At 36.2% G+C, this 17,123-nt stretch overlaps 1 protein-coding gene across 1 annotated transcript in view; it reads left to right on the top strand.

The window, feature by feature from the left end:
• SPAG17 (sperm associated antigen 17) overlaps positions 1-17,123 on the top strand; it is a 221,910-nt gene that overhangs the window by 103,075 nt on the left and 101,712 nt on the right. Inside the window, exons 14-18 of the mRNA XM_032360612.1 lie at positions 859-1,086; positions 1,182-1,400; positions 7,539-7,600; positions 8,187-8,300; positions 15,485-15,639. Of these exons, the coding sequence (XP_032216503.1) occupies positions 859-1,086; positions 1,182-1,400; positions 7,539-7,600; positions 8,187-8,300; positions 15,485-15,639 (778 nt within the window). The remainder of the gene's footprint in view (positions 1-858; positions 1,087-1,181; positions 1,401-7,538; positions 7,601-8,186; positions 8,301-15,484; positions 15,640-17,123) is intronic.

The following is a 17,123-nucleotide window of genomic DNA, read 5'->3' on the forward strand; positions in this document are numbered from 1 at the left end:
TCCCTATCTCCCTTCTGTATTTCCTCATGTATTTTTTCCTCAAAAGAACCCTCCCTATGTCCTCATTTCTATTGGAGAAAAAGTGGACGTTACCCCAGAATCATTGATCTGCCACAATCATTTTACTTTTCCTCATGGAATCCTGTGATTATTTTTAATACCTACCTCCCACCCCTCTACCTTGAACTTCTAAAACACAAGAAGCAAATCCTTTCTTTGAATTTCAGAGACCTATGACAAAGCCTGATATATAGAAAACAAAAACAAGTGAGCAAGCCGGGGGAGGGGGTGAAAGGACAAAAAATGCTGTAAGAGAATAAATGCACAAATGAATAGGGCCAGTTGAAAGCTGATAACCTTTGAAGAGCAATTATGGAAAATACTACACCAGTTCAAGTGGGAGAAAAGAGGCCTTTTCTGAACCCTAAGGAACAATAGAACCTACTGAATATAACAGTGCATATCAGACACAAGTAATTTATTTTTTTACTTCAAATTAAACAGCAGTAAAGGTGCTTTTGCTTAGAAATGATCAGTTTTAAACATATTCAACAAATATGGTACCCTGAAGAGTCCATGTGAATTAATATTAACACACCTAATATTGATTAAGCTATGAAGCAATTTGTGAGCATTTTCTTGATAGATTATATCTTGATTGTGCAGCTTTCTTATTATTAGGTACTATCCATATTAGTTGCAAAATTGCAGAGCCTGTGTTTAAAGTCAGGTCAACACCCAGCATGACATGACTCCCTTGTGATTGCAGTGGACAGACCCCCTGAGGGCCCCTCTGTCAGCCCTGTACCATGTGGTAATAAGAGCATTCCTAGCAGCATAGTTCCTGCTTTCTTACAGAAGTCTTGAGCTGGACTGAAGTAGAACGAGCCTTCAAAGTGTTTACTTTTGAGAGCCTGAAACTCTCTGAGGTTAATGAAGAAGGAAAGCTAATGCCTTCTGAGATGATGTATGGGACAGCTTCTGAGATGTTCAATATACCATGGGACAACCCTGCGAGATTTGCTAAACAGATCAGGCAGCAATACATCATGAAAATGAATGTGCAAGAGGCCGAACACCAAACAGGTACACTACATGGAGGGAATCAAAGGAATTCTTGTGTTTTATGACTGTCAGTTTTTCTAGCATTGTATCTAACAGATTCTCTTTAAACTGGCTAGATACTGAAACTAAAGACAGAATTTTATTTGTGGATCAGAATTGGTCAACATCTGTGCAAGAGGATGAGATCACTAAAGAACCTTCAGATGCTCCTCAGTCTGATTCTAATAACATGAAGCATTCTGACCCAAACAGTAAGGAACCCATAGACCCTGATAATATACAGCTGTCAGAGAAGGAGATCAGCCTGAAGGCTCAGGTCCAGTCTGGGCCTTCAGGTGAGTAAACGTGTGTGTGTGTTGTGTGAGTGTGTGTGCACAATTATAAGATGCATTAACCCCCAAAATGATTCAGGAAACATTATCTAAATTTAAATGCCTTCCTATTTCAACTGAAATACTGTTTAATATCTAAGTTAAAATTAAACTTTGCTACTGAGTGTTATTTAGTTCTTCTTATTTTAACCCTTGTTTTTAAAACTATCCTAAGGCCTGTTAGTCTGCTTTAACCCTAGTAAATATAGTAAGGTGAACATAAATAAAACTTTTATCATCAATATTTCATAGGGTTATTATGCTTATATGAAAAAAAATTAGAAATGAATACACTTTTTAAAAGAAAGCAAAAAATAAATTAGCTAAACATAGACCTCAAGTTGTTAGATAAAGATGAGCAAAATAAATCCAAATAAAGTAAAGGGGAAAAAAAGTAAGAGTAAATTATTGACAGAAAAAAATATAGATGTGTGGGTGCCTAGGTGGCTCAGTTGGTTAAGCATTTGCAATTAGTGAACTGACCACACAGAGCTTGATACAAAATAAATGCTCAATGAAGAACAAGGATTCCCTTTCTCTCTTCTTTATGGCTCAGGTAATCACTCTTACTCTAGAATATATCATCATAAATATTGTTATATTAGGAGGTATAGAAGTATAGGAGACTTTTAGGCTAAATTTATTGAGCTATCTTATGCACAACTGTCAGATTAATTACCTAAAATCCAGCGTTCTTTCCTGCTTACAACCTTCAGTGGCTCCTACTAACAGAACCGTCTCTTTGGCCTGCTATACATGCTTCTCCAGTAGTACCAAAATACTTTTCCAAAATCCTTCTGCTTTCCCTTTTGCTCACTCATCCCATGCTCTAGCCAAACAGAATTAGGCTCTATTTCCTCTACACGGTCTGCTATTTTCATTCTCTGTGGCTTTTCTCCACAATACCCTCCACCTAGAATTCTCTCTCTTTCTCTCTCTCTCTCTCTTTTTTTGTAGAGTTCTCTTTTTTATTACAATTAGATTTCAGTAGCACTTCCATGAAGCTTTGTTAGATGTGTCCATCTCGAAATGGATCCCTTAGCATTCCCACGGTCATAATTAATCTGTGCTTCCTTTCGGGCATTAGTTAGGATTTCCTACTACTTAATATAATTATTCATATGCCTATATTAAGTTTCCATAATATTATAGCTTCTTAGAGGTCACAGGTATGCATATCTTAAAAATATTAATGGTATGCTGGACCACAAAACAAGTGTCAGCAAATTTTTATAGGATCAAAGTACAAAGTACATTCTCTATACAAAGATCAGAATACATTCTCATACCACAGTGAAATTATGGTGGACATTATTTATGAAAAATAATGAGAAAATACTCAAATATTCAGAGAGAAAAGTCACAATAGAAATTAAGAAATATTTCAAGCTGAATGGTAATGAAAATACTGAATATCAAAATTTCTATAATGTAACTAAAGCAAAGGATACTCAGAAAGAAGCTCACAGCTTTAAATGAATACACTTTTTAAAAGAAAGCAAAAAATAAATTAGCTAAACATAGACCTCAAGTTGTTAGATAAAGATGAGCAAAATAAATCCAAATAAAGTAAAAGGGAAAAAAAATAAGAGTAAATTATTGACAGAAAAAAATATAGATGTGTGGTGCCTAAGTGGCTCAGTTGGTTAAGCATCTGCCTTTGACTCAGGTCATGATCCCAGGGTCCTGGGATCCAGTCCCACATCAGACTCCTTGCTCAGTGGGAAGCCTGCTTCTCTGCCCCTCTGCTGGCTCCTTCTCTCTTTCTTTCCCACTCTTTCAAATAAATAAATAAAATCTAAAGAGAAAAAAAAAAGAAAGTAAATGTAGATGTAATAAGGAAGAGCAAATACTACAAAATTCTGGTTCTTTGAAAAGACTTTGAAAATTTGATAATTTTTTTTAAATAAAAGGCAGACCACAAAAAAGGAAGCATAAATAACCATATTAGGAATAATACCATATCAGGAATAAAAATCATTAGGAATAAAGAAATAGACTTCCCTCTGATCCTACAGAAATGTAAAAAATAGTAGGAGGATATAAACAACTTTATTTCACTAAATCTTAAAATAAAATGACCAAGTTAGTAGAAAAGTATATCTTACCAATAGTGACTCAAGAAGAAATAGAAACATGGATAGTGTAGTCATTTAAATAAATCAATAATTAAAGAGCCTCCTGAATAGGACATACCAAACCCAAATGATCTTATTTACTAGGGATTTCAAACACTCAAAAAAAGAGAAATAATTCTAATCTTAAAAATTATTTCCAGAAGTTAAAAAATGGGTATCTTCCCCTACTCATTTTACAAAGCTGGCAAAAAACCTTATAATAACACTGTCAGGGATAGTACAGCAAAAGAAAATTATAAATCAAACTCACTCATGAACATAGATACAAAAATCCTGAATAAAACACAAATAAACTGATGTAGCAATGTACAGAATGGTAATAATACATCACAAGCTGTTTTTATAACAGGAATAGAGGAAAAACATACAGTATAAAAATCAATATAATCTATCAATTGACACAGAGAAAAATAATATCATCATCTTAATAGATGCAGAAAAAGCACTTGAAACTCTTTAGTAATTTATGAAGGAAATCTTAAAGCTAGCAAGAGAAGGAAAATTTCTCTACCTTATAAAGTTTATTCTTAAATTACTACAACTAATATTTTGTATCACGGTGAAAAGTTGGAAGATTTCCCTTGACACCAGGAAGATATCTACTATAAACACTTGTGTTCAATACTACGTTGGAGATGCTAGCCAACTCAGTAAGGCAAGAAAAAGAGATAAAACTGTAAGTTTTGAAAAGGGAGAAACAAAACTGTTACTATTTGTAAATATCATATATGTAGAAAAACCAAAATAATCCACACAAAGATGGATTAATATGATAGTTTAACAAGGAATTCATGGTTAAGAAAGGACACACATAAGATGTCTGCGGTGCTGGGTCCTTTCTCATATTCCATTATACTAAGCATTTGTAGTCTATGTACTTCTCTGTATATGTTAAAATTTATAATTTTTAAAAGCATTAAATAAGAGTAAGTGGTCTGTGGCACAAGAGAAGGGGTATTCAGTCAGTATTGACTGACTGGTCATCTTGCCATTTCATTAGTTCAAATGATGGTGAAAGAGAAAGTCATCGATAGAGCGGAATTAGGGAAAATCTGCTTACTTATTAATAGAGCGGATAGGTGAGGGTGAGGGAGTCAGAGGAGAGGAGGAGGAAATATTTATTTAATATTGCCCTGCTATATTCCAAGCACTCTGCTAAGACATTTTACATATATTAACTAGTGTTTAATATAAACCTCAAGTCTGTAAGATGCTATTATCCTAATTCTAAAGATGAAGAGTCAAAGACTCAGAGGGGTTAAGCAATTTGTTCAACTACATAGGAATGGGAAGTCAGGATTCCAACAGAAAGCTAACTCCAAACCAATGCTTCCCCCACTGTGTCTTGTGGCTTCCTCAGTTCCAGAAATTCCTTGTCTAGTGGTTTAGCCACACTCATAGTCTCTTCTTCATACTGATACTTAACCTGATTTTGTTACCAAAAGGGTCGATTCCCTATTTCTCTAAGTCCCTTATCTGTTAGCCAAACTCACAAAAATAATTAAGCCAAATAAGTCAGCCTGGGATATCATGCCTTTGGGCATCCTGTGGGAATGTAAATACATGACAAAGAAATCACCTTGTATTCATGTGGATCCAGAATAAGCCAGGAGGGAAAGAAGGCCTGTGGTTTTTTCCCCTGTATTTTGTTTTTTCTTTAGAGCAACTGATGTGTAGATTTCCTCAGGCAACTTTTGCCACCTGGTGGTGAAACCATGTAAACTGGCATTCCAGATCCTGGTGGAAAACAGATGATTAGAGCAACTCTGAATTGTCAGGGCTAAAAATGGAGAGTGTATCCTAGAGGCTGAGCAATCCTGAGAGCTGAGCCCCCACGACCTATAAGGGATCCTATATGGTGTATGTTGATCCACATCAAGTAACTCTTGCAGCCGAGGGGAGGGGACAAGAGAGGCTGTTAGGTCTCAGGGAATTTGTTGCTGTTGATCTTGCATTTCCCCCTAACTCTGAGTCATATTTCTAAAGCAGCCACTTGAAATCCTTTTAAACAAAGCAGAAATTGTTCGTGTATTTCCTGCACAACCATCTTAGCATCAAATACATATAAAAACCTGTTCCTGGATGTGAAAGACTGAATATTTGTGCTTTTCTTAACCAAACACGGGATTTCCATCTGAGACTGTTTTTGAACTTGACAGGGCCTATTGGATATTTATGAAAAATCTGAGAGTTGATAACCATGAGGCTCAAGGTTTAGATGTGCCCTTTATGCTTGTTGGGTGTTTTTTTAATAAAGTAACTGCTTTGCAGAGGGATCTTGTTATCTCTAAAGTAAAACAGATTAGGAAAGCTGTTTTTCAAAGGGATGAGAAAGCATCCATTTCCAGATGTGTCAAAAACTACTGAATCACACTGTCAAAGGATTATGCGGCTGAAGGCAGAATCAGAAAGAAAGAAAAAATGATTTTTATTCTACTATTAAATGAAGAGTTCACATTAGTTTTAGAATGTACTTTCCTGTGACAAAATAACCGATGCACAATTTTTAGAACATATTTTCTAAACTGGAGACTTTTCCTGCTGGATCCTTAGACGCTGGAGGGAATATCAAATCTCCCGGAAATCTGGCAGACCACAGAATAGAATAATTTTTATTCCACAGATTTCATATCAGTTGCTTCAAGGACACATGGGACATCATGGTCTATTTAGAGTTATAGTTGGCCTGAGTTTTCTCTTGAGTAGATGTATTTATATAAATACAAAACTGAATTGACTTTATAGTTTTCCTCTAAATCAAAATGGAACATTCGTGCCGTCACCTTCACCAGCCCAAGGCAAGATACAACTAGTAGCAAAAATATAAGTAGCTATGCTCCAGAAAGAAAGAAAAACCTTGGCCTATCCTTGGTAGACACAATTAACTACACTCTCCAGAAGTGCAGATATGGTTCTCTTTGCCACAAAATGAAGTTGAATCTTATGCCTACCCTAAAACAAGCTTTTGTTGTGAGTTTCTTCCACAGTTCTGCTCGCTCTCTCGCTCTCTCTCTCTCTGGCTTTGCATAGATTTCCAGGTTTATTATGTGATGTAGAATTTCCTCATTCAATCAAAACAAAATGTACTGAATCCCTCCCACCTGCTGGGTGCTCAGGGTAGAGTTAGGGAAAATAAGGCCAAGTTCTTATTCTCCAGGAATTCACATTGAGATGGAGAGATAGACATAAACAAATAAACATCATAAGACACTAGTAAATGCTATGATCAAAAATAAAACAGGGCAAAAGGCAGAAAGACCCTTAAGGAGGTGACATTTGAGCAATGATATGATGAAGTGTTTGAAGCAGGTGATTATCTAAAAGCAAAGCATGTCAGAAAGAAAGGCAAATGTAAAAACTTTAAGACACAGCAAGCAAGCTGGTGAGTCTAGAGGACATAAACAAAGGAGAGTGGAAGGGATGTCACTGGAGAGTGAAGGTGGAACCGTTTTTTATGTCTGGCTCTGTAGGGATCAATTTGCTATAGTTCTAAGGATGATAAAAGACCAGGTTGGTTCAGTTATTCAGCAGTATCACAAATATGTTGCCACAAGATACATCGCCCATGCCATTTCTTTGGTCAAACTTGGAATATGCTATACAGTGTATCCATTTTTATATGACAGTTTCAGAATCACAAGAGCTATAGCTTAATCCGTGAGTATTTGCAACTCATAAAGGTAAGGGTATATTTTTAGAAGTGAGGGAGATACTATGATATGATTTAGGAATGCTTCATATAGGAAGCTGGGTTCTTTTCAAAGGGTTTAGTACAAGTTTTCTAGGTAGACACTGATTTAGAATTATTAACATAAACACCTTTTGGGAGGCATGAAACATGCCTTTCAGGAATTACCTTTTCAGCACAGAAACATAGATCATAAGGGCAGCAAAAAGGCACAGCACTGACAAAGGCAAGAACAAAGCCCAAACACAACTGGATGTTGGTGTCTTTGATTTACAGAACAGACCACGAACAATGAGATCAAAGATGAAGGAGTCACAAAGGCTGAGCCTCTTGAAAAGGTAAGGAATTGTTTTCCTAGAAGTGTAGATACAAGTAAGATGATCTGAAAAAACGGTGACCCAGAGTGAGAGAGATGCACGCGTGCGTGCACACACACACACACACACACACACAAAGGAGAGGCTCAGCAGGGAATGGGGGATTGCTCTGACATCCCCAGACCAGCTCCAACCGGAGATAAAGGAGTTAATTTCACTAGCGGCTTAAGCAAAACTTCCAAGCTCCATGCTCCTCTCTAGACAGTGTGGCTTGGCAACTTCACAAACACCTGCTGACCATACAGCCATGTAGAACTAATGCTGTCTTGAAGTGAGTTCAGAAAACCTGCCTATAATTGCTAACAGGACTCAGAAGAGTATAACCTAACAATAAAAATATTTAGATTATGTTGCCCATAAAAAAAAAAAAACTCAAAGGCATACTCTTTCTGGCAGCAGTTCTCCTAAAATGTTGCCATATGGATTTATACATATGCAGATTTCCCCAATTAGATGGAGTGCATGCTGGTTAGTTGATGGAGTCCAAGAGGGCTTCATTTGGACTTGCACAAACTAAAGCTGAAATTGCACTCCTATGATTTTTTAGAAACCCAAGAAGATGACTGTGGAAGCCGAGTTAGAGGACATAAAGAAAACGCAACAACGCAGTCTAATGGACTGGAGTTTCACTGAGCATTTTAAACCGAAAGTTCTGCTTCAGGTATTAATGGACCGTGAGTCTCTAGGAGACACTTGGAAAGGTCTGGGGAGTCATGGTATGATTTAGAACAGTTCACTTCTAGGTCACTCTCTCAGATCTCCTTCAGATCAATATTCCCATTTACTTCAGCTATAAAAGGAATTTATTCCCAAGTTGAGCTATGCATGCCCAGGGAATCTCCAAAATACTTTAAAATATATTTTCCAAAGGGATGTTTTTATAAACAAAAAAGTGTACATGACTGCTGCACATATTTTCCAAGAACAAAAGTCAGATATTATGGGACAACCTTATATTTTTCCTATATCAGCTCTCCATTCTATTAAGTTTTCACCACATTTCAAAGTATTTTTTTAAAGATTTATTTATTCCTTTGAGAGAGAGAGAGCATGGGGAGGGGTTTAGGGAAAGGGAGAAAGAGAATCTCAACCAGACTCCCCTCTGAGTATAGAGCCTGAGGACCCTGAGATCAGGACCTGAGCCAAAACCAAGAATTGGTTGCCTAACTGACTGAGCCACCCAGGTGCACCTCCAAGTATTGACTTGATACAGTTGACAGGTCAATGAGACCAGCAATAGCTAGCATTTATTGAGCACTTACCATATACTAGCAATGGCTTGTATATATTATTTGTTCATTTAATCCTTGCAATAATCCTATAAAATAGAAACTATGTAAATAGTAAGAAATTGAGACAACTTGACCAATAGTAACTTTTGTCCAAGGTCACATGTCTGGTGAGTGAGTGAAGCAGGATATGAACCCAAGAAATCTGGCCCCAGAACTTGTGCGCTTAACCACTCTGCAAAATAACAAGGAATCCTACATTTTCTGTTTACATGTTTCATGCAGAAACCCGTACTAATTTTTGTTTCATCTTTTAAATTTTAATCTTATCAATATCAAAGTTTTATATCCACATATTTTTAAAACCAGAAAGTTCTATATAGAGTTTTAGGAAAAGTAGCAGCTCTCTCCCACCCCTTTGCCTAAATTGCCAGAGGTAAAAACTTTAAAATATTTATTTACCTATTTCTGGTGTTACTTAACTCAATTATCTCTAAAAACAAGTGTATTTTGTTTAATTTTTGTTTCCATTGGGCATCATCACCAATTGATTCCCTCCTGAGAAAACAGCTCTGCAAACCATGCAGCGTGTGCATGCATACATGCATGCAAATATACACACACGCAAGTACACAATCACTCATACACTCCTACGTGCACACTAACACTTTTTGCCATCTGCTAACATTGTTAACCATATCATCATTTTTTTGTTATATCAATATTCAGTATTTACTTTATTTCATTTGTATAAATGTTATTTGTAGCTGAACTATGTAAATACTCTGATTACATTTCCTTTCTTGATACTTTTTGTTTTCCCTGGAGTTTGTTTCCTAACATTTTCTTCATTTGTGGTGTTTACTATGCATTTATCATTACTCAAGCTCTCCACCAGAGAGTAAGATCTCCTCTCAATACATTCAAACCTAACATTCTCTCAGTTTTACGCTAAGCCACCTCTCTCCCATATGCTGTGAACTCCTGTTAACGCTCCAGTCCTGCTTCGCAGCTGTGGGCCTGGGAGCCTCCTTCATGGTCATCCTGGTCACAGCTTTGGTCTCTCTTTCCAGCCAGATACTCCAGTGTCTGAACCCCATGTCATCTTCTTTCTTGGTTTACTCTCTTTTTGTAGGGGACTCTCTCTTCTAACTGCTTCCTGAATTAAAATAGATGACAGGTAAATTTTGGGAGCATTGGATGTTTGAAAACATCTTAATTCCACCCTTATATCTGAGTGACAGTTTGGCTTTATATAAAATAGCTCAATTTAGAAAACATTTTCCCTGAAAATTTTGAAGCCATTCCTCAGTAGTGTTCTAGCTTCTTGGATTGTCCTTGAGAAGGAAAAACAAAACAAAACAAAACATGAAATTCTGATTCCTGATCAGTTATTTGAGTCTGGTTTCTGTTTTTTGAGGATTTTTGTGGTTTTTTTGTTTGTTTGTTTGTTTGTTTGTTTTTCTCTCTCTGGAAGATTTTAACATCTCCTATTGTTCCAGTGTTCTTTGTTTCTTGTTTGTGTACTTTCGTGTGGTTCTGTTTTCAAGTATCATTCTGATAAGCCCAGTACAATGCAGAGACTCAAGTCTTTATATTCAGTAAAATGTTCTACAATCGTTTCTCTGGTAATTGTCTTCTTTCTACTTTTTCTCTTTTTTCTTCCCAGAGCTCCTATTATTCAGCGCTGGACCTCCTGGACTGAACTTCCAGTTTCCTTACCTTTCCTCTCCTAAGTCTCCAATACTTGTCTTCTTGTCCTGGAGATAGACTCAGTTTCACCCAGTTCTTCTACTGAGACTTCTATTTCTGTTATCATCATGGTTAATTTCCTGAAGTTCTATTTATAATCGCAAATCACCTTTTTATAGCATCTTGTTCACATTCTCTGATACCATATCTTCTCTTATGTCTGTGAAGATATTAAGGTACTTTGAAGTCTCAGTGTTTTCTCCCTGCCTTGTCTAGTTTTCCTCAAGTTCTTTTTATTTTTTTCTCAAATTTCTTTTTGGTTTTGTTTTTGGGTCTCCATTTTTTGTATTAGAGAGAAATATCTAATGACATTTGCCCTTTTGTTCATGTTAATAATGAGACACTAAAGGCATTTTTTTGGTTTTGTTTTTGGGTCTCCATTTTTTGTTAGAGAGAAATATCTAATGACATTTGCCCTTTTGTTCATGTTAATAATGAGACACTAAAGGCATCATAGGAAGTGTTGCTCAGGGCAGGGAGTATTTGTCAATAAATGGACTTCATTTTGGGATATTTGGCTGGCTGGTTTCCCTGGGAGACCCAGCAGTGTTGGCATATTAGTCTGTACTCTTAAGCCATTTAGATTCTCCAGAGGAAAAGAAATCCTAATCTGTTAACCAAAAGACATAATTTACCTGTCAGGGTTTTAGGAGCTGTGTGGTGGAGGGAAGGCAGTTAGATTCCTTGCCATTCAGCCTCATTCAAGGTGGTAACCACAAGTCACATGAAGCTTCCGAGTACTTGAAATGTAGCTGGTCCAAATTGAGATGTTCTGTAAATTTGCTATACTATATATAAAATATATTACTTATAAAATATATATATTACTTATTATTATATATATTACAACGTATATACTATATATTTGTATAAGTATATATACCAAACTTCAAAGACCTAATATGAAAGAAGTGGTATGTCTCATTAACAATTTTTATACTGATTACATGTTGAAATGATAATATTTTTGACAGATTGGGTTAAATAAAATATACTTTAAAAATTAACTTTACCTGTTTCTTTTTACTTTTCAAGTGTGACTACTATAAAATTTAAAATTATACATGTGGGTCACCTTGTATTTCTTGGACATCAATTTAAACTTTTATAAAACTCCTTTTTTTTTTTTTTTTTTGCTGTAGTACACCTCTCCCTTGGCAGTGCCTAGGGTCCATTTTCTTAGCATGCACTGCATCATTCTGTAGGTAATAATCTTCCCTTTAACTGCTAAGGGGGTAGGAGGGCAGCCTCCTCATTGCTCAGAATTCTCAAGGGCTTCTGGGGACCCTAACAGCTTCCTAAAAAGTATTCTAATCTTCCTATTTTCAGTGCCACTTTCACCCCACTCTCAGAGGTACCTAACTGCCTGTCTTGAGCCTTTCTGCACTTCTGCACACAAGTAAGGTTACTTTTGATCTCTCATAAAATTAATCTTAGAATTTGGTCTTCTATGTCTGCTGTCAGTAATCCCTTATCCTTCTGCTTTCCAGCTTCCAAATTCTTGTTGCCTTTATTTCCTCTCCTGTGACCTTCAATTTCATGGTATTAAACCCCAATAATTTTACTGTTCTTTTAATGAAGTGCCAAGAAGTACATGTGTTTAATCGTTTATTTTTAACTGGACATTCACCCAGACTTTTTTTTTTTTTTTTCAATTTGGTTCTGTCCCCACCATTCCATGAAGCTTCATGATTGCTGTCCTGCCGTATCTGTGGGTATTTATTGTTCTTCATCTTCCTTGACCTTTTAACAGCATCACAGAGCTGAGCGCTTCACTGTGAAATACTCCTCACTCTCCGTTACCAAGATGCCCTCATATACCTCTCCTCAGTGCTCTGTTTGGAATTTTGTTGACCTAACGTCTAAATCTCAAAATGTCTGGAGTCTTAGTCCTGAACCATCTTCTCTCAACTGTAAACATTCTTGTGATGATTCATCTATGTATTTGACCTAATACTAATGACACCTAAAATTTTACCTTCCAAACGATTTCTCTCTTGAGTCCACCCTAAAAGACCTAACTCCAAATTCCACTTGAATTTCTGACAAGCATCTCAGCTTCAGTGTCTTAGATGAAACTAATAATTTCCCCACCTAAGCATGTTCCTCTCCTCATCGATCTCAGAAAATACCACCTTCAAGCCAAAATGGCTAAGTCATCCTTTGTCTCAGCTCTTCCTGTGTCCTGCCTGTCTGATCCATCATCCAATTTTGATACCATCAAAGCTCCTCACCATCTCCACTGTGGCTACGTCAGTCCAGCCACCATCCAGCTGTTCTACCACAGCATCCCCCTCATCGCCAACCCACTTCTGCTCCTGCGCCATCCATGCTATGTATCAGACAGATACTCCATCAATTTCATCTTCTTAGGATATGTCTCTGAATCCAGGATGATCTATAAAAATCTTAATCAGATCTTAAAGGAAAATCTTACCTTGTTCACTTTTGTTTTCCTAGAACCTACACAGTATCTGGGACATAGTAGGTGTTTATTTTTTTAACTGAAGTATAGTTAATATACAGAGTTATATTAGTTTCAAGTATAAAATATAATGATTCAACTCTTCTATACATTTCTCAGTGCTCGTCATGATAAGTGTGCTCCTAATCCCCTTCACCTGTTTCACCTGCCTCTGGGCAGCCACCAGTTTGTTTTCTGTACTTAAGAATCTGTTTTTTGTTTATCTCTTTTTTCTTTGTTTGTTCATTTGTTTTGCTTCATAAATTCCACATATGAGTGAAATCATGTGGTATTTGTCTTTCTCTGACTGACTTATTTCAATTAGCATTATACCCTCCAGATCCATCCATGTTATTGCAAATGACAAGAGTTCATTCTTTTGCATGTTGGGGTAATATTTAATTATATATATATGCAATAAATTTATATTGTATATATAGTATACATTATATATTTATATATCTATATATTTAATTGTATATATATACATATATATTGTACCTATATCTGTATACATATATGTATATATGTAATTGTGTGTATATATGTGTGTGTGTATATATATAAATATATCTCACATCTACTTTATCCATTCACCTATGATAGAACATTTGGTTTACTGCCATATCTTTTTTTTTTTTTTAAGATTTTTATTTATTTATTTTGAGAGACAGAGAGCAAGCATAAGCAGAGGGGAGGGACAGAGGGAGAGTGACAAGCAGACTCCCTACTGAGCAGAGAACCCTATGCAGGACTTCATCCCAGGACTCCAGGATCATGACCTGAGCTGAAGGCAGATGCTTAGCCAACTGAGCCACCCAGGTGCACGGTTGCCTCCATATCTTGGCTACTGTGAATAATGCTGCAATAAGTACATGTTTATTTTTAATAATAAATTTATGGCACCAGCAATATTATTATAGAGTAATAGGTAAAAGCCAAATAGTAAAAAAAAGGTGAAGAAAGATATATGAAAACTTGTCAAGCATTGATTGAGAGCAACTATAGCTCTGAGAAACTTAGTGTAAATATGTAAATTCTAGCAGCCAAAGTAAATATGAAAACACATTTTGCAGAGCTCTCTAATGGAAAGAAGGATACATATTCATCATAAATTAACATATTTGGTTTAGGGATTTAAAGTAAAAGGAATTTGCAGGGCATCTGGGTGGCTCAGTAGGTTAAAGCCTCTGCCTTCAGCTCAGGTCATGATCTCAGGGTCCTGGGATCGAGCCCTGCATCGGGCTCTCTGCCTGCCTCTCTGCCTACTTGTGATCTCTGTCTGTCAAATAAATAAATAAAATCTTTATAAATAAATAAATAAATAAAAAGGAATTTGCTTTTCCAAAAAGTAAAGTAATGGATAGTACTGTATGTAACAAAAACAAACAAAAACAATTAATGCAAAAATATTCACCATATGTGTATTTCTGGTATTACTTCTTATGGAACAGATGTAATAGCTTAAATGCCACACCATAAAGACTCTCATACAAGGGACTGGATTGGGGAAGTAAATGTATTATTTTGGTAATGCTACCAGTGTAAAATTGAAAACAAAACTAAAACAGCCCTTTCCTAATATAATAAGCAATTCCATGCCTTCAGATCACCCAAACAGCAGAAAACTGAAAGTTCCTACATGAGTTTGATGTTGAAAATGAGAACAACAACCCACAGCTACCTAATTTATCTTCCTGTGGACATGTTTCCTTATATTGATCAGCAGTGAAATGGAAGCAGGACACAGTGTGCCTACCCTCTCTGTCTCTCTATTGGTAGCTGCAATTGCAGGGCATGCTGAGGGTGGAATGTTCTGGAAAAGGCCACGAGTAGAAGTCGTTTGAAAACAGTATGTATGAAAAAGACTACTCACCTCATTTCTCTGTACTATAGCCCAGTACACATGGAGAGCAGTTTTTGGAGTGCAAAACAGTGACGCTTGGACTGGTGTGAGACTTGTCCTGGAAGTTACAAACTCTGTAACTTGGACGAATCTCTTTTCCTCTCTCAGCCCCAATTTCCACTGAAAAAATGAGGATTTTATTATTTTTAAATGGGAAAAATAACTGTACCTATTTATCTGGGGTTTTTAATAATGACAAAATGAGAGAATCTGTATGAAGGCATAGGAAGAGTTAAATAACTGCTTGACTTAATTATTATCACCCAGCCTTAATAAAAAAAACACCTGAAACCTGGTCTCTGTTTTTCTATAAGAGTTGCTGAATTCAGTTCCAAAAAAAAAAAAATCCACTGCTTATGTTCTCATTAACAGTGAGACTAACAGGAAGAGAAAGGAGCTGAGATATGCCCTAGCAGGAAACCCTTCTTGGGGGAGGTGGAGGGCAGGGTGGAGACACACACACATACACAACAATGCAAATATGTTGATTTCAGGTTCTTCAAGAAGCCAACCAGCAGTACAGGTGGATTGATTCTTATTACCATACCCAGGACAACTCTCTACTTTTAGTCTTTCATAATCCAATGAATGTACAACGTCTGCATTGTGAACATTGGAATATTGCTCTTCACTCCAATGTTGGATTCAGGTAACCAACTTAGTTTTGTTAATAAGCTATCTTAGTTTAGTTACCTTGTTAGTTACTTAGTCACCTGGTTATCTTCTTAGTCTAAGCAAGGTGGCTCAAGTCAAAGAAAATTTCAATTTAGTTCAAGCTGAAGGTCCGAGCTGTATCAGCCACTGTGATAAGCATCAGAGCTATACCACTAAAGAAGACAGATATCACTTCAGGACCAGTTAAGTCTAATGAGGATGCTCTTACCTCATACCTGATTTATTTAGATTCTAATAAAACTGCCTCTGAAAGATTTCAAGTAGAAAGTCTGAAACATGACATTCTACATGCTGATTTTGGACAATTCCACTTGATCTGGGGAAGACTCAAAAATAGGCAACTGAGTGACATATCAACACAACAGCCAGTTGCTCAGCAAACTGAGACCCCTAGAAATCAGTGATTTTCTTCCAAGCTCCTTGATTATTTCTTCAGGATCTTAAAGCTTTGTTCTCTTCTCAGTAATGATGAGAATATTTCATTTTTTCATTGCGGGTTAATGTATATCCAGTATTTATTATTTGTACAGCATTGTTTTAGCTTAAAAGGATACAGAATGGTAGAAAATGGACTTGCAGAATAACTGGGGAAACAGGTTGTATACTAATCCTTCGCTCACATAATATAGTACATTATTTTGGGAAGAATAGGAACACTTCACATGGAAAACCATTTAGAGATAGTGGCTCTTTGGGGGACGGGTGGCAGGGCCCATTGGGAGAGAGGATAGTGTGAAAGGATGAGGAACAGATTATCTACAACATTTGCAATTCTTCTAAAATTAATCTTCTATTCAGGGTTTCTATTCTTTCAATTACTTTTGTAATTTACATTGCAATTGCAATGTAATTTACATTGTTCTACAACTTCATGCATGACATTTGGATTTTGGGTGTCTATTACAATAAAATCAAATAGTATTCTCATGATAAATGTCCATTCCTGAGAGAGATGTATTAATGTCTGTCTTTTTGATTATAATTTTATCTGTTTCTCCTGTCAGTTTTCATGTGTACTGTGTGTATGTTTAAATTTACTTTTGAATCTGTATTTTTAAAACCATCCTTCTTAATGCATTTTAACTTTTACCAACATAACATATCCTTCTTGTTCCCTTTAATGTTTTTGACCTTGAATTTCACCACATTTAATATAAGTATCATTGGACGGTATCTTTTATATAAAAATTTACTAATATAACTTTCTCAATCATTTTACATGTCAACTAGGAATTGTGTCTCACAATATTAATAGAAAATGGACTATAGTGGTTAAACTAATAAGGGGATTAGTTTTCTTCTGTAGTGAGAAATCTGGAATTGGGCAGTGTCTCAGGGATAGTGCAGCTACTCACCAAAGTTGTCAAGGATCTGGACCTTTTCTGGCTTCCTAAGTAGCTATCTGTCACCCTTTCATTTTCTTGCATCATTTTGATTTATAGCTACATGTCTCTTAAA

This window comes from Mustela erminea, chromosome 10 (genome assembly GCF_009829155.1).
Source record: "Mustela erminea isolate mMusErm1 chromosome 10, mMusErm1.Pri, whole genome shotgun sequence".
Taxonomy (NCBI): Eukaryota; Metazoa; Chordata; class Mammalia; order Carnivora; family Mustelidae; genus Mustela; species Mustela erminea.